Raw genomic sequence first — 17,891 nt, 5'->3', positions numbered from 1 at the left:
AAAACAATTATGGAAAGATATTCACAGTTTTATAATTGTTCAAATTCTTGATGACTTTTGTTTGTTATGGGAGAATGTTCTGCTCGGTTTCCTTAACCATAATAAAGATAAAGAAAACAATTTTACCTCATAAATCTAATTGTGCTAATGGAAAAATGTCATATTCATAAATGTAAATTCACTAATAAAAAAACCACTCTTCCGTGTTTTCTATAAGGAATTCGAGCAGTACATTAAGACCATTCTACATTCTTCTAATAAGAAAGCTGTCACAGCAATCAATATGTGTGTATCTTTTAAGGTCTTTGTATAATCTGTAATTTGTTGTACCCCCTAGCATATGTTATCATTGTCTGGTTGTATACTGGTTAATCTGGAATAAAAAAAATAAAAAATGTAAAGAAATGTAGGCTACATAACCATAACAAAAAGTACAGACGTCACTCGAACTATGTCACGTGGGTTGATAGCTACTCCAGCTGTCTGGTTTCAAGCCAATCATAAACAACATGGCAGCGCTCTTCAAAGCTGGAAAAGGTCAGTATACAAACTATTGAAAAATGCGCATTTGTCTCTCGAATACAAAGGGATATTGTACTTATTTTGTTTGTGTGTTGATCCTTCGACAATGAATAGACTGACATTCATGTGCCGGGGTGCTAGCAAGCTAGCTACATTACTCGGCCAGTAGCTTATGCTAGTATTTGGTAACGAGCTAGCTAGCTGAAGACCAATGCTAAGTAACGACAGCTAGCTGCATATCGAGCGTTGAGTTGGCTTCTTAGGTAGCTAACCACCCCCAAAAACGATTGACAGCTTTTATGCATTACAAGAATGCTGCATTTGCAATGGCAGTAAATTAGTCTGGCTTTAGTTGAGTTAGTAATAGCTTTCGAGGCATTTGAACTTGAATGGGGTTAAGTAAGGACTGCAACCAGTTAACGTTAAGTAACCAATGTTTGCACTGACTTTTGTTGGGTGATTAGCTATGTAATACACAGATTGTAATGAATCTATTCGCATTTCAAGGTATCGGGTTCGTTGTCCACCCAAGTGTTTTCTCGGGCAAGCGCGCTCCCACTGGGATAAAGGTTAAGAGCGAGAGGACGGAGGTGACCTTTCACCTACACTGAACAAGAATATAAACTTAACATGTAAAGTGTTGTTCCCATGTTTCATGACTGAAATAAAAGATCCCACACATTTTCAATATGAACAAAAATCTTCTCTTAAATGTTGTGTACCCATTTGTTTACATCCCTGTTAGTGAGCATTTCTCCTTTGCCAAGATAATCCATCAACCTGACAGGTGTGGCATATCAAGAAGCGGATTAGACAGCATGATCATTACACAGGTGCACCTTGTGCTGGGGACAAAAGGCCACTCTAAAATGTGCAGTTTTGTCACACAACACAATGCCACAGATGTCTCAAGTGTTGAGCGAGTGTGCAATTGCCATGCTGACTGCAAGAATGTTCACCAGAGCTGTTTTTATTTTTTAATTTTTAATTTCACCTTTATTTAACGAGGTACGCAAGTTGAGAACAAGTTCTCATTTACAATTGCGACCTGGCCAAGATAAAGCAAAGCAGTTCGACACATACAACAACACAGAAGTAAAATAAACATACAGTAGAAAAATAAGTCTATATACAATGTGAGCAAATGAGGTGAGATAAGGGAGGTAAAGGCAAAAAAGGCTATGGTGGCAAAGTAAATACAATATAGCAAGTAGAACACTGGAATGGTAGATTTGTAGTGGAAGAAAGTGCAAAGTAGAAATAGAAATAATGGGGTGCAAAGGAGCAAAATAAATAAATACAGTAGGGGAAGCGGTAGTTGTATGTGCTAAATTGTAGATGGGCTATGTACAGGTGCAGTGATCTGTGAGCTGCTCTGACAGCTGGTGCTTAAAGCTGGTGAGGGAGATAAGTGTTTCCAGTTTCAGAGATTTTTGTAGTTCGTTCCAGTCATTGGCAGCAGAGAACTGGAAGGAGAGACGGCCAAAGGAGGAATTGGCTTTGGGAGTGACCAGAGAGCTATACCTGCTGGAGCGCGTGCTACAGGTGGGTGCTGCTATGGTGACCAGTGAGCGGAGATAAGAGGGGACTTTACCTAGCAGGGTCTTGTAGATGACCTGGAGCCAGTGGGTTTGGTGACGAGTATGAAGCGAGGGCCAGCCAACGAGAGCGTACAGGTCGCAGTGGTGGGTAGTATATGGGGCTTTGGTGACAAAACGGATGGCACTGTGATAGACTGCATCCAGTTTATTGAGTAGGGTATTGGAGGCTATTTTGTAAATGACATCGCCGAAGTCGAGGATCGGTAGGATGGTCAGTTTTACGAGGGTATGTTTGGCAGCATGAGTGAAGGATGCTTTGTTGCGAAATAGGAAGCCAATTCTAGATTTAACTTTGGATTGGAGATGTTTAATATGAGTCTGGAAGGAGAGCTTACAGTCTAACCAGACACCTAGGTATTTGTAGTTGTCCACATATTCTAAGTCAGAACCATCCAGAGTAGTGATGCTGGACGGGCAGGCAGGTGCAGGCAGCGATCGGTTGAAAAGCATGCATTTAGTTTTACTTGTATTTAAGAGCAGTTGGAGGCCACAGAAGGAGAGTTGTATGGCATTGAAGCTCATCTGGAGGGTTGTTAACACAGTATCCAAAGAAGGGCCATAAATATACAGAATGGTGTCGTCTGCGTAGAGGTGGATCAGAAAATCACCAGCAGCAAGAGCGACATCATTGATGTATACAGAGAAAAGAGTTGGCCCAAGAATTGAACCCTGTGGCACCCCCATAGAGACTACCAGAAGCCCGGACAACAGGCCATCCGATTTGACACATTGAACTCTATCAGAGAAGTAGTTGGTGAACCAGGCGAGGCAATCATTTGAGAAACCAAGGCTATTGAGGATGCGATGATTGACAGAGTCGAAAGCCTTGGCCAGGTCAATGAATACGGCAGCACAGTATTGTTTCTTATCGATGGCGGTTACGATATCGTTTAGGACCTTGAGCGTGGCTGAGGTGCACCCATGACCAGCTCTGAAACCAGATTGCATAGCGGAGACGGTGCGGTGGGATTTCGAAATGGTCGGTAATCTGTTTGTTGACTTGGCTTTCGAAGACCTTAGAAAGGCAGGGTAGGATAGATATAGGTCTGTAGCAGTTTGGGTCGAGTGTCCCCTCCTTTGAAGAGGGGGATGACAGCAGCTGCTTTCCAATCTTTTGGAATCTCAGACGACACGAAAGAGAGGTTGAACAGGCTAGTAATAGGGGTTGCAACAATTTCGGCAGATCATTTTAGAAAGAAAGGGTCCAGATTGTCTAGCCCGGCTGATTTGTAGGGGTCCAGATTTTGCAGCTCTTTCAGAACATCAGCTGACTGGATTTGGGAGAAGGAGAAATGGGGAAGGCTTGGGCGAGTAGCTGTGGGGGGTGCAGTGCTGTTGACCGCGGTAGGGGTAGCCAGGTGGAAAGCATGGCCAGCCGTAGAAAAATGCTTATTGAAATTCTCAATTATAGTGGATTTATCAGAGGTGAGAGTTTCCTATCCTCAGTGCAGTGTGCAGCTGGGAGGAGGTGTTCTTATTCTCCATGAACTTTACAGTGTCCCAGAACTTTTTTGAGTTTGTGTTGCAGGAAGCAAATTTCTGTTTGAAAAAGCTAGCCTTGGCTTTTCCAACTGCCTGTGTATATTGGATATGCAACTTCCCTGAAAAGTTGCATATCACGGGGGCTGTTCGATGCTAAATGCAGAACGCCACAGGATGTTTTTGTGTTGGTTAAGGGCAGTCAGGTCTGGAGAGAACCAAGGGCTACATCTGTTCCTGGTTATACATTTCTTGAATGGGGCATGCTTATTTAAGATGGTGAGGAAGGCATTTAAAAAAAATAACCAGGCATCCTCTACTGACGGGATGAGGTCAATATCCTTCCAGGATACCCGGGCCAGGTCGATTAGAAAGGCTTGCTCGCTGAAATGTTTCAGGGAGCATTTGACAGTGATGAGTGGAGGTCGTTTGACCACTGACCCATTACGGATGCAGGCAATGAGGCAGTGATCGCTGAGATCTTGGTTGAAAACAGCAGAGGTGTATTTAGAGGGTACCTGGTAGGTTCATTGATAATTTGTGTGAGATTGAGGGCATCAAGCTTAGATTGTAGGATGGCTGGGGTGTTAAGCATGTCCCAGTTTAGGTCACCTAACAGCACGAGCTCTGAAGATAGATGGGGGGCAATCAGTTCACATATGGTGTCCAGAGCACAGCTGGGGGCATAGGGTGGTCTATAGCAGGCGGCAACGGTGAGAGACTTGTTTTTAGAGAGATGGATTTTTAAAAGTAGAAGTTCAAATTGTTTGGGTACAGACCTGGATAGTAGGACAGAGAGCTTTACACTCTCTTGGCATTCTCTCAACCAGCTTCACCTGGAATGTTTTTCCAACAGTCTCAAAGGAGTTCCCACATGCTGAGCACTTGTTGGCTGCTTTTCTCCCTGTCCATGTGGCTGAAAAACATCCCCACAGCATGATGCTGCCACCACCATGCTTCACCGTAGGAATGGTGCCAGGTTTCCTCCAGACATGACGCTTAGCATTTAGGCCAAAGAGTCCAGTCTTGGTTTCATCAGAACAGAGAATCTTGTTTCTCATGGTCTGAGAGTCCTTTAGGTGCCTTTTGGCAAACTCCAGGCGGGCTGTCGTGCTCTTTGCTGAGGTGTGGCTTCCATCTGGCCACTCTACCATGAAGTCCTGATTGGCGGAGTGCTGCAGAGATGGTTGTCCTTCTGGAAGTTTCTCCCATCTCTACAGAGGAACTCTGGAGCTCCGTCAGGGACCATCGGGTTCTTGGTCACCTCCCTTACCAAGGCCCTTCTCCCCTGATTGCTCAGTTTGGCCGGGAGGACACGTCTAGGAAGAGTCTTGGTGGTTCCAAACTTCTTCCATTTAAGAATGATGGAGGCCACTGTGTTCTTGGAGACCTTCAATGCCTGCAGACATTTTTTGGTACCCTTCCCGAGATCTGTGCCTCGACTCAATCCTGTCTCTGAGCTCTACGGACAATTATTTCGACTTCATGGCTTGGTTTTTTCTCTGACATGCACTGTCAACTGTGGGACCTTTTTCATTGGCCTAATGCTATTGGTTTCATTTAAGATTTCGGTCGTTCATTTTATTGATCTCTATGTCAATGTCAGAGTAACATGTCATTTAGGTAATTTGTGTGGTATATAAAATATTATTGTACTGTCTCCAGTCATGTAAAATGATCTAGCATTGCAAGAAATGATTTTAGAAAAGGCAAACATTTTTCTCTGACCTGCAAACCCCTTAGCCCCTGGTCTTCGGGACTGATCCCTGAATGGTATGAAACTCTGGTGACGTTCCTGGTGTGTGTGTGTTGGGTCTATTTACAATGATTGGTTGTCACTCAGGGTCGACCTGGGCAGTTGTATTCATGTAACGCTGTCTAACAGTTGAGTTATGATGTTGTTAATTCATACTAGACATGAGCAGCTCTTACAATACTAAAGCCTCTCTCTCTCATGTCTTTCTCCCCCTTTCAAGCCCTGGGCCTGTGTGTCAGTGGCTGTAGGTCTCTGTCCTCTCTAGCTGAGCTACCAGAGATGCACCAGATGATGAGACAAACCTGTAGAGACTACGCAGACAGAGAGCTGGGTCCTATAGCTGGCAAACTTGACAAGGAACACCTCTTCCCAGTGCAACAGGTACACACACTAGTGCTGCTCGGGTTGACTCATAACCCACAGTCCCTGTGGTTATAGGCATGAGTAATTGAGTCCTCGATTGGATGTCAAAACTCAATCTTTGACCAGAGAGGATAAAAATAAATTAAAATACTGTAAAACTATTTGGTGGAATGTGCTTTGTGGATTGCCCCCCCCCCCCCACACACACAAATGTCTTGAAGACAGTGTTAATTTACTTTCTTTAGTGTTCATTTGTACATGTGCATTTGCGGGGCACAACAAAAAAGAATCCAAGGCAACACAGTTCTTCTCCCTAAATTCCCTTCCATATCTCTCTCACTCATTTGCGTTCCGACCACTCCCTCTACACACGCGTGCTGAGGCCTACAGAAATGCCAATACAAACAGTGGGCATAAATGCCTCTGATGGGATACACAATCTACCCTCCTTGCCAAATGACGACAGTTTTATCACAAATTCACAATGGACTGGTTGATTTGAAGTAGGTAAATATGTTCCAACAACGAGCTGCAGTTTTGGAATAATTGCATCCTGTCTATTTTCTGCTTTGGCTACTTTGTGAACTGCTAGTGCCATTTAGAATTAGTTAGCCCAGGCTATAACCCCCATAAACATAGACAGGATCCACACTGAAAAAACGCAAAAAACATTAGTTTGATAAAGACAAAGAGAGTATTTTCATCAGAATCATTAAGCCTACTCACCAAATGGATGTCATCGCCATAATTCATCACCATGCAGTGTTCAATGAGGAATTGTTACGCTAGTACTCGAACAGTCAAACGTCAAAAGCCCATCGCTACCCCTGGTTATATCCGCGGGAAGGGTGGGTTTAGGGTCATGAAATATTGTGTGGATGAAGTGTGGGTGGCAGGCAGGTTGAATAAAGGGGGAAAAATGCATTAAAAATGCACAATTCTTGTGCAGTTCATATCTATGGGCTAAATTGAAGTTTTTCTTTCATTTTTATGTCATTCGTGCGTAAGCCTAAGCTTCAGAGCTTGACTATACGAGCGCCAAATACATGCCATTCGCCAAATGCTTTTTGAAACATGCGCTGGGAAGCTCATCTGCGTGCTCATCACCCTCACCAGGGTCTTGACCTGACTGCAGTTCGGCATCGTAACCGACTTCAGTGGGCAAATGCTCACCTTCGATGGCCACTGGCACGCTACGCTGGAGAAGTGTGCTCTTCACGATTGACAGCCGGTTTCAACTGTACTGGACAGATGGCAGACATCGTGTGTGGGCAAGCGGTTTGCTGATGTCAACGTTGTGAACAGAGTGCCCCATAGTGGGGTTATGGTATGGGCAGGCAGGCATAAACTACGGGCAACAAACACAATTGCATACTCACCAGACATGTCACCCGTTGAGCATGTTTGGGATGCTCTGGATCGACATGTACGAAAGCATGTTCCAGTTCCTGCCAATATCCAGAAACTTCAAACAGCCATTGAAGAGGAGAGGGTCAACATTCCACAATCAACAGGCTGATCAACTCTATGCGAAGGAGATGTTGTGCTGCATGAGACAAATGGTGATCACACCAGATACTGACTGGTATTTTGATCCACTCCCCTATGTTTTTTTTAAGGTATCTGTGACCATTTCCCAATCATGTGAAATCCATAGATTAGGGCTTAAGGAATTTATTCCGATTGACTGATTTCCTTATATACTGTAACTCAGTAAAATGTTAATTGTTGCATTTATATTTTTGTTGTGTATTAACTCCTACAGAATGAAGCATTTTATTGCATAACTCAAACACCAAATTTACATTTTGAACAGGAGTGGAGAAATATGATTTATTTATTTCAGCATCTTAACCTCTCTGGGGTATGTGGGACACACTATTCAACAGCCAGTGAAATAGCAGGGCGGCAAATTCAAAACAACAAAAATCTCATAATTCAAATTTCTCAAACATACAACTATTATATCCCATTTTAAAGATACACTTCTCGTTAATCCAACCACATTGTCTGATTTCAAAAAGGCTTTACGGCGAAAGCATAACATTAGATTATGTTAGGACAGCACCTAAACAAGAAAAACCACACAGCTATTTTCCAAGCAAGGAGAGGCGTCACAAAAACCAGAAATGCAGCTAAAATTAATCACTAACCTTTGATGATCTTCATCAGATGGCACTCATAGGACTTCATGTTACACAATACATGTATGTTTTGCTCGATAAAGTTCATATTTATATACAAAAACCCCATTTTACATTGGCGTGTAATGTTCAGAAATGTTTTGCCTTCCAAAACTTCCGGTGAATGAGCACATCAATTTACAGAAATACTCATCATAAACGTTGATAAAATATTCAACAGTTATTTAAAGAATTATAGATACACTTCTCCTTAATGCAACCGCTGTGTCAGATTTCAAAAAAGCTTTACGGCGAAAGCAAATTTTGCAATAATCTGAGTACAGCGCTCAGACAACAACAACAAGCAATACAGATACTCGCCATTTTGGAGTCAACAGAAATGACAAAAATTACATTATAAATATTCACTTACCTTTGATGATCTTCATCAGAATGCACTCCCAGGAATCCCAGTTCCAGAATACATTTTTGTTTTGTTCGATAAAGTCCATAATTTATGTCCAAATACCTCCTTTTTGTTTGCGCGTTTAGTCCACAACTCCAAATGCAGGAAGCGCGTGCAAAATGTCACGACGAAAAGTCAAAAAAAGTTATATTTACGTTCGTAGAAACATGTCAAACGATGTATAGCATCAATCTTTGTTGATACAGCAGACCATTCCATTGTTGTGGGCCGGCTAAGGAGTATTGGTGTCTCTGACGGGTCTTTGGCCTGGTTTGCTAACTACTTCTCTCAAAGAGTGCAGTGTATAAAGTCAGAACATCTGTAGTCTCAGACACTGCCTGTCACCAAGGGAGTACACCAAGGCTCGATCCTAGGCCCCACGCTCTTCTCAATTTACATCAACAACATAGCTCAGGCAGTAGGAAGCTCTCTGATCCATTTATATGCAGATGATACTCTTATACTCAGCTGGCCCCTCCCTGGATTTTGTGTTAAATGCTCTATAACAAAACTTTCTTGTTAGTGTCCAACAAGCATTCTCTACCCTTAACCTTGTTCTTAACACCTCACAAACAAAGGTAATGTGGTTTGGTAGGAAGAATGCCCCTCTCCCCACAGGTGTGATGATTACCTCAAGCTCTAAATCCTCAGAGGTAGTAACCTCATTCAAGTACTTGGGAGTATGGCTAGATGGTGCACTGTCCTTCTCTCAGCACATATCAAAGCTGCAGGCTAAAGTTAAATCTAGACTTGCTTTCCTCTATTGTAATCGCTCCTCTTTCACCCCAGCTGCCAAACTAACCCTGATTCAGATGACCATCCTACCCATGCTAGATTACGGAGACAATTTATAGACTGGCAGGTAAGGGTGCTCTAGAGTGGCTAGATGTTCTTTACCATTCTGCCATCAGATTTGCCACCAATGCTCATTATAGGACACATCACTGCACTCTATACTCCTCTGTAAACTGGTCGTCTCTGTATACCCGTCGCAAGACCCACTGTTTGATGCTTATTTATAAAACCCTCTTAGTCCTCACTCCCCCTATCTGAGATATCTACTGCAGCCCTCATCCTCCACATACAACACCCGTTCTGCCAGTCACATTCTGTTAAAGGTCCCCAAAGCACACACATCCCTGGGTCGCTCCTCTTTTCAGTTCGCTGCAGCTAGCGACTGGAACGAGCTGCAACAAACACTCAAACTGGACAGTTTTATCTCAATCTCTTCATTTAAAGACTCAATCATGGACAATCTTACTGACAGTTGTGGCTGCTTTGTATGATGTATTGTTGTCTCTACCTTCTTGTCCTTTGTGCTGTTGTCTGTGCCCAATAATGTTTCTACCATGTTGTGTTGCTACCATGCTGTGTTGTATGTGTTGCTGCCTTGCTATGTTGTTGTCTTAAGTCTCTCTTTATGTAGTGTTGTCTCTCTTGTTGTGATGTGTGTTTTGTCCTATTTTATTTATTTTTTATTTTTAATCCCAGCCACCGTCCCCGCAGGAAGGCTGTCATTGTAAATAAGAATTTGTTCTTAACTGACTTGCCTAGTTAAATAAGTAAATCAGTCAATTGAAAAAAATTCATTAGGCCCTATTCACATGACTCGGCAGGGGCGCAGACATAGGTGGGCCTGGGAGGGCATAGGCCCACCCACTTGGGAGCCATGCCCGGCCAATCAGAATAGGCTTTATTACAGACAGGAATACTCCTGAGCACCCCCTTCTGAGGCAACTTATGGTAGAGAAATTTACAAATTCTCTGGAAACAGCTCTGGTGGACATTCCTGCAGTCAGCATGTCAATTGCACGTTCCCTCAAAATATGAGACATCTGTGGCATTGTGTTGCGTGACAAAACAACACATTTTACAGTGGCCTTTTATTGTCTCTAGCACAAGGTGTAATAATCATGCTGTTTAATCGGCTTCTTGATATGCCTATCAGGTGGATGGTTTATCTTGACAAAGGATATATTATGTACAGTGGGGGAAAAAAGTATTTGATCCCCTGCTGATTTTGTACATTTGCCCACTTACAAAGAAATGATCAGTCTATAATTTTAATAGGTTTATTTGAACAGTGAGAGACAGAATAACAACAACAAAAAATCTAGAAAAACGCATGTCAAAAATGTTATAAAATGATTTGCATTTTAATGAGGGAAATAAGTATTTGACCCCTCTGCAAAACATGACTTAGTACTTGGTGGCAAAACCCTTGTTGGTAATCACAGAGGTCAGACGTTTCTTGTAGTTGGCCACCAGGTTTGCACACATCTCAGGAGGGATTTTGTCCCACTCCTCTTTGCAGATCTTCTCCAAGTCATTAAGGTTTCGAGGCTGACGTTTGGCAACTCGAACCTTCAGCTCCCTCCACAGATTTTTCTATGGGATTAAGGTCTGGAGACTGGCTAGGCCACTCCAGGACCTTAATGTGCTTCTTCTTGAGCCACTCCTTTGTTGCCTTGGCCGTGTGTTTTGGGTCATTGTCATGCTGGAATACCCATCCACGACCCATTTTCAATGCCCTGGCTGAGGGAAAGAGGTTCTCACCCAAGATTTGACGGTACATGGCCCCGTCCATCGTCCCTTTGATGCAGTGAAGTTGTCCTGTCCCCTAAGCAGAAAAACACCCCCAAAGCATAATGTTTCCACCTCCATGTTTGACGTTGGCGATGGTGTTCTTGGGGTCATAGGCAGCATTCCTCCTCCTCCAAACACGGCGAGTTGAGTTGATGTCAAAGAGCTCCATTTTGGTCTCATCTGACCACAACCCTTTCACCAGTTGTCCTCTGAGTCATTCAGATGTTCATTGGCAGACTTCAGACGGGCCTGTATATGTATTCTTGAGCAGGGGGACCTTGCGGGCGCTGCAGGATTTCAGTCCTTGTTTTCTTGGTGACTATGGTCCCAGCTGCCTTGAGATCATTGACAAGATCCTCCCGTGTAGTTCTGGGCTGATTCCTCACCATTCTCATGATCATTGCAACCCCACGAGGTTAGATCTTGCATGGAGCCCCAGGCTGAGGGATATTGACAGTTCTTTTGTGTTTCTTCCATTTGCGCATAATCGCACCAAATGTTGTCACCTTCTCACCAAGCTGCTTGGCGATGGTCTTGTAGCCCATTCCAGCCTTGTGTAGGTCTACAATCTTGTCCCTGACATCCTTGGAGAGCTCTTTGGTCTTGGCCATGGTGGAGAGTTTGGAATCTGATTGATTGATTGCTTCTGTGGACAGGTGTCTTTTTTACAGGTAACAAGCTGCGGTTAGGAGCACTCCCTTTAAGAGTGTGCTCCTAATCTCAGCTCATTACCTGTATAAAAGACACCTGGGAGCCAGAAATCTTTCTGATTGAGAGGGGTCAAATACTTATTTCCCTCATTTAAAATGCAAATCAATTTATAACATTTTTGACATGCGTTTTTCTGGAAATTGTTGTTGTTATTCTGTCTCTCACTGTTCAAATAAACCTACCATTAAAACTATAGACTGATCCTTTCTTTGTCAGTGGGCAAACGTACAAAATCAGCAGGGGATCAAATACTTTTTCCCCCACTGTATTTATATTATATTTACTTTATTCATTCTGGTGAGCAAGGGATTATTTAGTCTTCTAGGGCAGTAATGGCAGATGAGAAGCTGCATGTATCTAATTATAGACAAGTTGATTAACATATATATGCTTAAAAAAATAAACCCGGCATCCCCTGTCAAAAAGATTGGTACGCCTTCTCTGACTCATTTTCTATCGGCCTATTTCCGTGTTAGGGTCGGGTGGGGCCTTAGTGAAAATCACAGTCAGGTGGTTGTGGATGGGTTATTAGCAATTTGCGGGCGTGTGAACAAACACGCATCACTAAACAGGCACACACGCAGATCACAGAATATGAGGTACACACACCCTCTAATGCATCCATGTGTGTTTCTACAGGTGCGAGAGCTGGGTGCTATGGGGGTGATGGCTGTAGAGGTTCCTGAGGAGCTGGGAGGAGCAGGAATGGACTACCTGGCCTACTCTCTGGCCGTGGAGGAGATCAGTAGGGGCTGCGGCAGCACTGGATGTGTGGTCTCGGTCAACAACGTACGTAAGAGTGTGTGTGTTTTATGTTGTAGCTGTATCTAGCACTGATACTAAAGGGGGTGTGTGTGTAGTCTTTGTACATAGGGCCAATATTGAAGTTTGGAACACAGAAGCAGAAGGAACAGTGGATCACTCCCTTCACGACTGGAGAGAAAGTTGGCTGCTTCGCTCTGAGTGAACCAGGTACACCACAGATGCACACAACACACTGTGCCCCAGAGCCCTCCATTTACTACTACACAACACACTGTGCCCCAGAGCCCTCCATTTACTACTACACAACACACTGTGCCCCAGAGCCCTCCATTTACTACTACACAACACACTGTGCCCCAGAGCCCTCCATTTACTACTACACAACACACTGTGCCCCAGAGCCCTCCATTTACTACTACACAACACACTGTGCCCCAGAGCCCTCCATTTACTACTACACAACACACTGTGCCCCAGAGCCCTCCATTTACTACTACACAACACACTGTGCCCCAGAGCCCTCCATTTACTACTACACAACACACTGTGCCCCAGAGCCCTCCATTTACTACTACACAACACACTGTGCCCCAGAGCCCTCCATTTACTACTACACAACACACTGTGCCCCAGAGCCCTCCATTTACTACTACACAACACACTGTGCCCCAGAGCCCTCCATTTACTACTACACAACACACTGTGCCCCAGAGCCCTCCATTTACTACTACACAACACACTGTGCCCCAGAGCCCTCCATTTACTACTACACTCCAACTCGGGAAGATGAGTGGTTCTTGATTCTCTCTCTTTCTCTCCCCCATCTCTGTGTAGGTAATGGTAGTGATGCAGGGGCAGCGTCTACGTTAGCCAGACAGGAGGGAGAGGAGTGGGTGTTGAACGGGACTAAAGCCTGGATTACCAACAGCTGGGATGCTTCGGCTACTGTCGTATTCGCTACCACTGACAAGTCACTCAAACACAAGGTTAGATACATCGTTGTTGAAGTCAAGTCATAGTGAAACCCCCTATATTCCTTCTTCCCTCTCTCACTCACTTACTCGCTCTCTCTGTTTCTCAGTATTTTGATATTATAATCAATGTAATTTATACAAGCATTTCAGTGTGTTGTCACCCCCCCCCTCCTCCATAGGGTATCAGTGCATTCCTGGTGCCCATGCCCCATCCTGGCCTGTCCCTGGGGAAGAAGGAGGACAAGCTGGGCATCAGAGCAACCTCCACTGCCAACCTCATCCTGGAGGACTGTAGGATACCCCTGGGCAACATGCTGGGACCACGAGGATCTGGCTTCAAGATAGCTATGGTTGGTTTATAGGTGGGAGTGGGGTGTTGGTTGTGTGTGTGCATTATGTGCTTGTCTGTTGGTACTGACCCCCCCTCTCCCCTCTCCTCTCCCACAGCAAACCCTGGACAGTGGGCGTATAGGTATAGCTTCCCAGGCTCTGGGTATTGCTCAGGCTGCTCTAGACTGTGCTGCGGACTACGCTCACAAACGCACCGCCTTCGGCGCTCCCATTGGCAAGCTGCAGGCCGTACAGGTGTGTGTGTGTGTGTGTGTGTGTGTGTGTGTGTGTGTGTGTGTGTGTGTGTGTGTGTGTGTTAAAAGTTTATTTAAATGTTAAGGTGTGTCTGTTTATATTAAAGTGGAACTGACAGCGTTAACTACTTTTCAGATATGAAACAAACAGACAATCATAATATCAGTCAAAAAGATCAAATTCTCAGTTTATGCTACAAAGCCAACTTTATAAGACGTTTAAAAAATTGTTTCTATTTGACTCAACATTCCATGACGTACACTAAGGCACTGTTGGTAGAATAGATGGATGCAGTTCAATGCATGATTCATATAATTCACCAATACATTTCTTGGTAGTCCAAAAAATATTGCTGTCAGGTTATAAATCACAGCTTCCCTGGTACATTGTTTGCTGCCTCCATTCGGGATGCACTGTTTGTTTCAATGACTCATTATTTTGGACAAAAACACATTAATGTAACGAAGGCTGGGAATGTCAATACAATCAAACTAGCAAGGGCAATGATCACAAGTCAGTCATAACATCTTGCTCTGGCTAGCATTAGTTGTTGATGTGCATAACAGAGAGAGAGAGGGCCTACCTTTTCATGGTTGTTTGATCACTAATGTAAGAGCACTCCTGTGGTATTTACATACTTGCAGAAATCCATTCAGGTGTATTTTGTGGCTTTTGGTGAATGTGTTCTAATGATCTAAAGGCGCTGTTGCTACTGCCTGGAAACGCACAGTCCAGTGTCATGTTCTTCCTGGTGGTGTATATGCTAAAATACTGTCAGTTCCACTTGAAGGGTGTGTATCTCTATGCTTCAGTTCAAGCTGGCAGACATGGCTGTAGCTGTTGAAAGTGCTCGTCTCCTCACCTGGAAGGCTGCAATGCTAAAAGACGCCAAGAAACCCTTCACCAAGGTACACATCCCACCACACCACACCACACACACCATCCTCTCTGTCATATTACATAACGTTGTACTTCGTCCTTCCTGTCCCACAGGAAGCAGCGATGGCCAAACTAGCAGCGTCTGAGGCTGCTACCTTCTGCGGCCACCAGGTACGCATCAGAGAGCCTGTCATGTCCTTATTTCTACAACTAGTGACTGAATCAATCAATAATCAATATGGAATTCACTGACATTTCTCAGATGCTAAACCCTTAAATATTTACCCCTTTTTCTCTATCTGTGGAACTAAAAGTCAATCCAGGTTCTTGGGGGAATGGGTTACGTGACAGACATGCCAGCGGAGAGGCACTACCGTGACGCGCGAATCACTGAGATCTATGAAGGCACCAGTGAGATCCAGAGACTGGTGATAGCCGGCCAGCTGCTGAAGGAGTACGCACCATAGAGACTTGCGATTTAGACCCAAATGGCCGTATATTCCCTACATAGTGCACTACTTCTGGATAGATTCCAGTGGCCAAAAGTGGTGTACTATATAGGGAATAGGGTGCCATTTCAGATTGGCTCATAACAGCCTCTACACCCAGGGCTGCGTTCAGGACTGCAGTGTTGTGTTGCACAGTCTCATCAGCGCCGGTCAGCTACTGAACTGGAAGGAATGCCAGGCATGGAGACAGGCTCACACAGCTCCGGGTAGAAGTTGCCCTTAACCACAGATCTAGGATCAGATTGCCTAACGCCCAAATTCTAACCTCAACTGTTATGGAGAGAACATCTTTCCCTGGACCAATGGGGAAGGACACCTACCTACCACTCCAATGGCACACCACCAGGCCAGGGTTCAGGACAACTTGCACCCCGCCTCTGACTCCGGTATTACTGCAACAATTACTAAACAATCCAAGCAATTTGTTACTTTTGATATCAACATGACGATATGTATCTTCCTTTCTGCCTTAAAACATTATTATCTGCCTTAAACTGATGGTATCTGGTAACATAATAGAAGTTAGTGGACTCATGTCCTTATTGTGGATAACCAGGGTGAAGATGACTAGCTCTGTCCAAATCAGGCAAAAAGAAAGGTGCTGTCCTGGGTGGTGATCAGATAGAAATGTATTGTGTGGAACTGACATGTCTCTTAGACATGCATAGTGAGGAATGATTTCAGTTCTGTTCATGGCATTTCTGTTTGCAATGTCCAGTATGCTGTTGCGTCCTCCTGAGCATGACCCTGTTGTCTGTGTGAGGTGCAGTGCCAATTCAAGCCACACGAGGGCAGTGCAGTGACTGGACTGTCCTGCCTTCACCTGCAATGAGGGAAATCAATGGCCCTTTGAACACTTGTAACATGCATTCCTCCCTGTTCTCTTCCTTGGAAATATTTATTCACCAAATCGGGTAGTTTTAAACAAGGATTCCACTGCTGTTGTCTAACCTTATCATCAAGCTAGGCTGGTGGGTGAGATTAGTAGTTAGTTATCACCATGTTGGAAAAGGATCAATGATTACTTTAAGCAGGGGGGAGAAATGCATTTTGGAGTTTTTAAACACAGACACACACACCTCAGAACCTTCCTGCTGTGCCTGGTCTGATGCTGCTCTAGGCTGTACATTGACAATATGATATGATGAGACTGTTATGGAACTGCAACAACTGGGTAGTGGTTTAATGGTTTAACATGTTTGTCTCTATGGCTGTTAGTTATTAGGATTATTGCATTGAATGTTTAATATCAGTCGTGTGAGTGTGATCTGTTCAGATGAAACTGAATGACGCAGCTCTATAGGAGCTCTTGGGTTTCAGAAGTCTAAATAATCAAATGTTGGGTTGTGTAGCAAACTTAATTCGATTTGGGACCCATCAGGATACAGGAAAACTATTAGAATCAGAACTTAGTCAATTGGTCCAGTGATTCAGAAGTCAATTCATTCAAGGAGCATCGCTAGGACATACACCTTCTAATCTAAAGTAAGGTTTAGTAGCAATGAGGGAGTTCTATTACGCTGGCCCGGGTTGAACTGAGGAATGGCCCGTCACATCATCGGGCGAAAGCGGGGAGGGAGGAGCGCCCTTCTCGACTCAATCTGCGCTGCTCGGTCATGTCGTCAAAAAGGCAGCTAGGTGCATCATCCAGAAACATACAACAGGCAGAAAGAGTTTTTATCAAAAGCAATCATTTTTGCATGTGAACAAGGAATCCTACTTATCGCTTCACGTGCTTAATCTGTCACTTTTGTTTTTAGCCGGCGTCGCCGTCAGCCAGAGTGGGGCACAAGGTTCACACCCAGGAGGCAGCATGGATCCAAAACAAATGCAATCACTTTTCACCCGTTTCAAACTCCCACTGGGGTAACCTGACCCAGATAAACAAACCCCCTCATTCACTACTCTTCCTTATAGCCACACCCTTTCTCTGCTCCCTCCTTTCAAATACTTCCTCTTTCCCCTCATTGGTGATGGCCTCTGATAGGCATTGGAGGAGTTTAAGGTGTTTTCCTCCAGGAGGACCTCTCGAGGGTGGAGTAGATGGCCTTGGACAAGGTCAGCGCGTTATGCGGGGTATTGTTGTAGTAGCCTAGGCTAGGGTATTGCAACCCAGACATGTACAGTTGAAGTCGGAAGTTTACGTACACCTTAACCAAATACATTTAAACTCAGTTTTTCACAATTCCTGACATTTAATCAGAGTAAAAATTAGGTCAGTTAGGATCACCACTTTTATTTTAAGAATGTGAAATGTCAGAATAATAGTAGAGTGATTTATTTCAGCTTTTATTTCTTTCAGATTCCCAGTGGGTCAGAAGTTTACATACACTCAATTAGTATTTGGTAGCATTGCCTTTAAATTGTTTAACTTGGGTCAAACGTTTCAGCTAGCCTTCCACAAGCTTCCCACAATAAGTTGGGTGAATTTTGGCCCATTCCTCCTGACAGAGCTGGTGTAACTGAGTCAGGTTTGTAGGCTTCCTTGCTCGCACACGCTTTTTCAGTTCTGCCCAAAAATGTTCTATAGGATTGAGGTCAGGGCTTTGTGATGGCCACTCCAATACCTTGA

At 44.1% G+C, this 17,891-nt stretch overlaps 1 protein-coding gene across 1 annotated transcript; it reads left to right on the top strand.

Moving 5' to 3' along the window:
* The first annotated feature begins 425 nt into the window (after nt 1–425).
* LOC106568363 (short-chain specific acyl-CoA dehydrogenase, mitochondrial) lies at nt 426–16,571 on the top strand. The gene is made up of 10 exons (XM_014138652.2): nt 426–537; nt 5,579–5,739; nt 12,247–12,396; nt 12,468–12,579; nt 13,207–13,358; nt 13,526–13,696; nt 13,794–13,931; nt 14,744–14,839; nt 14,925–14,981; nt 15,125–16,571. Exons 1-10 carry the CDS (start codon nt 510–512, stop codon nt 15,275–15,277), a joined length of 1,218 nt encoding a protein of 405 aa, XP_013994127.1. The 5' UTR covers nt 426–509; the 3' UTR covers nt 15,278–16,571.
* The last annotated feature ends 1,320 nt before the right edge of the window (nt 16,572–17,891 follow it).

Source organism: Salmo salar, chromosome ssa01 (genome assembly GCF_905237065.1).
Source record: "Salmo salar chromosome ssa01, Ssal_v3.1, whole genome shotgun sequence".
Taxonomy (NCBI): Eukaryota; Metazoa; Chordata; class Actinopteri; order Salmoniformes; family Salmonidae; genus Salmo; species Salmo salar.
This window is presented reverse-complemented; position numbering and strand designations above follow the sequence as displayed.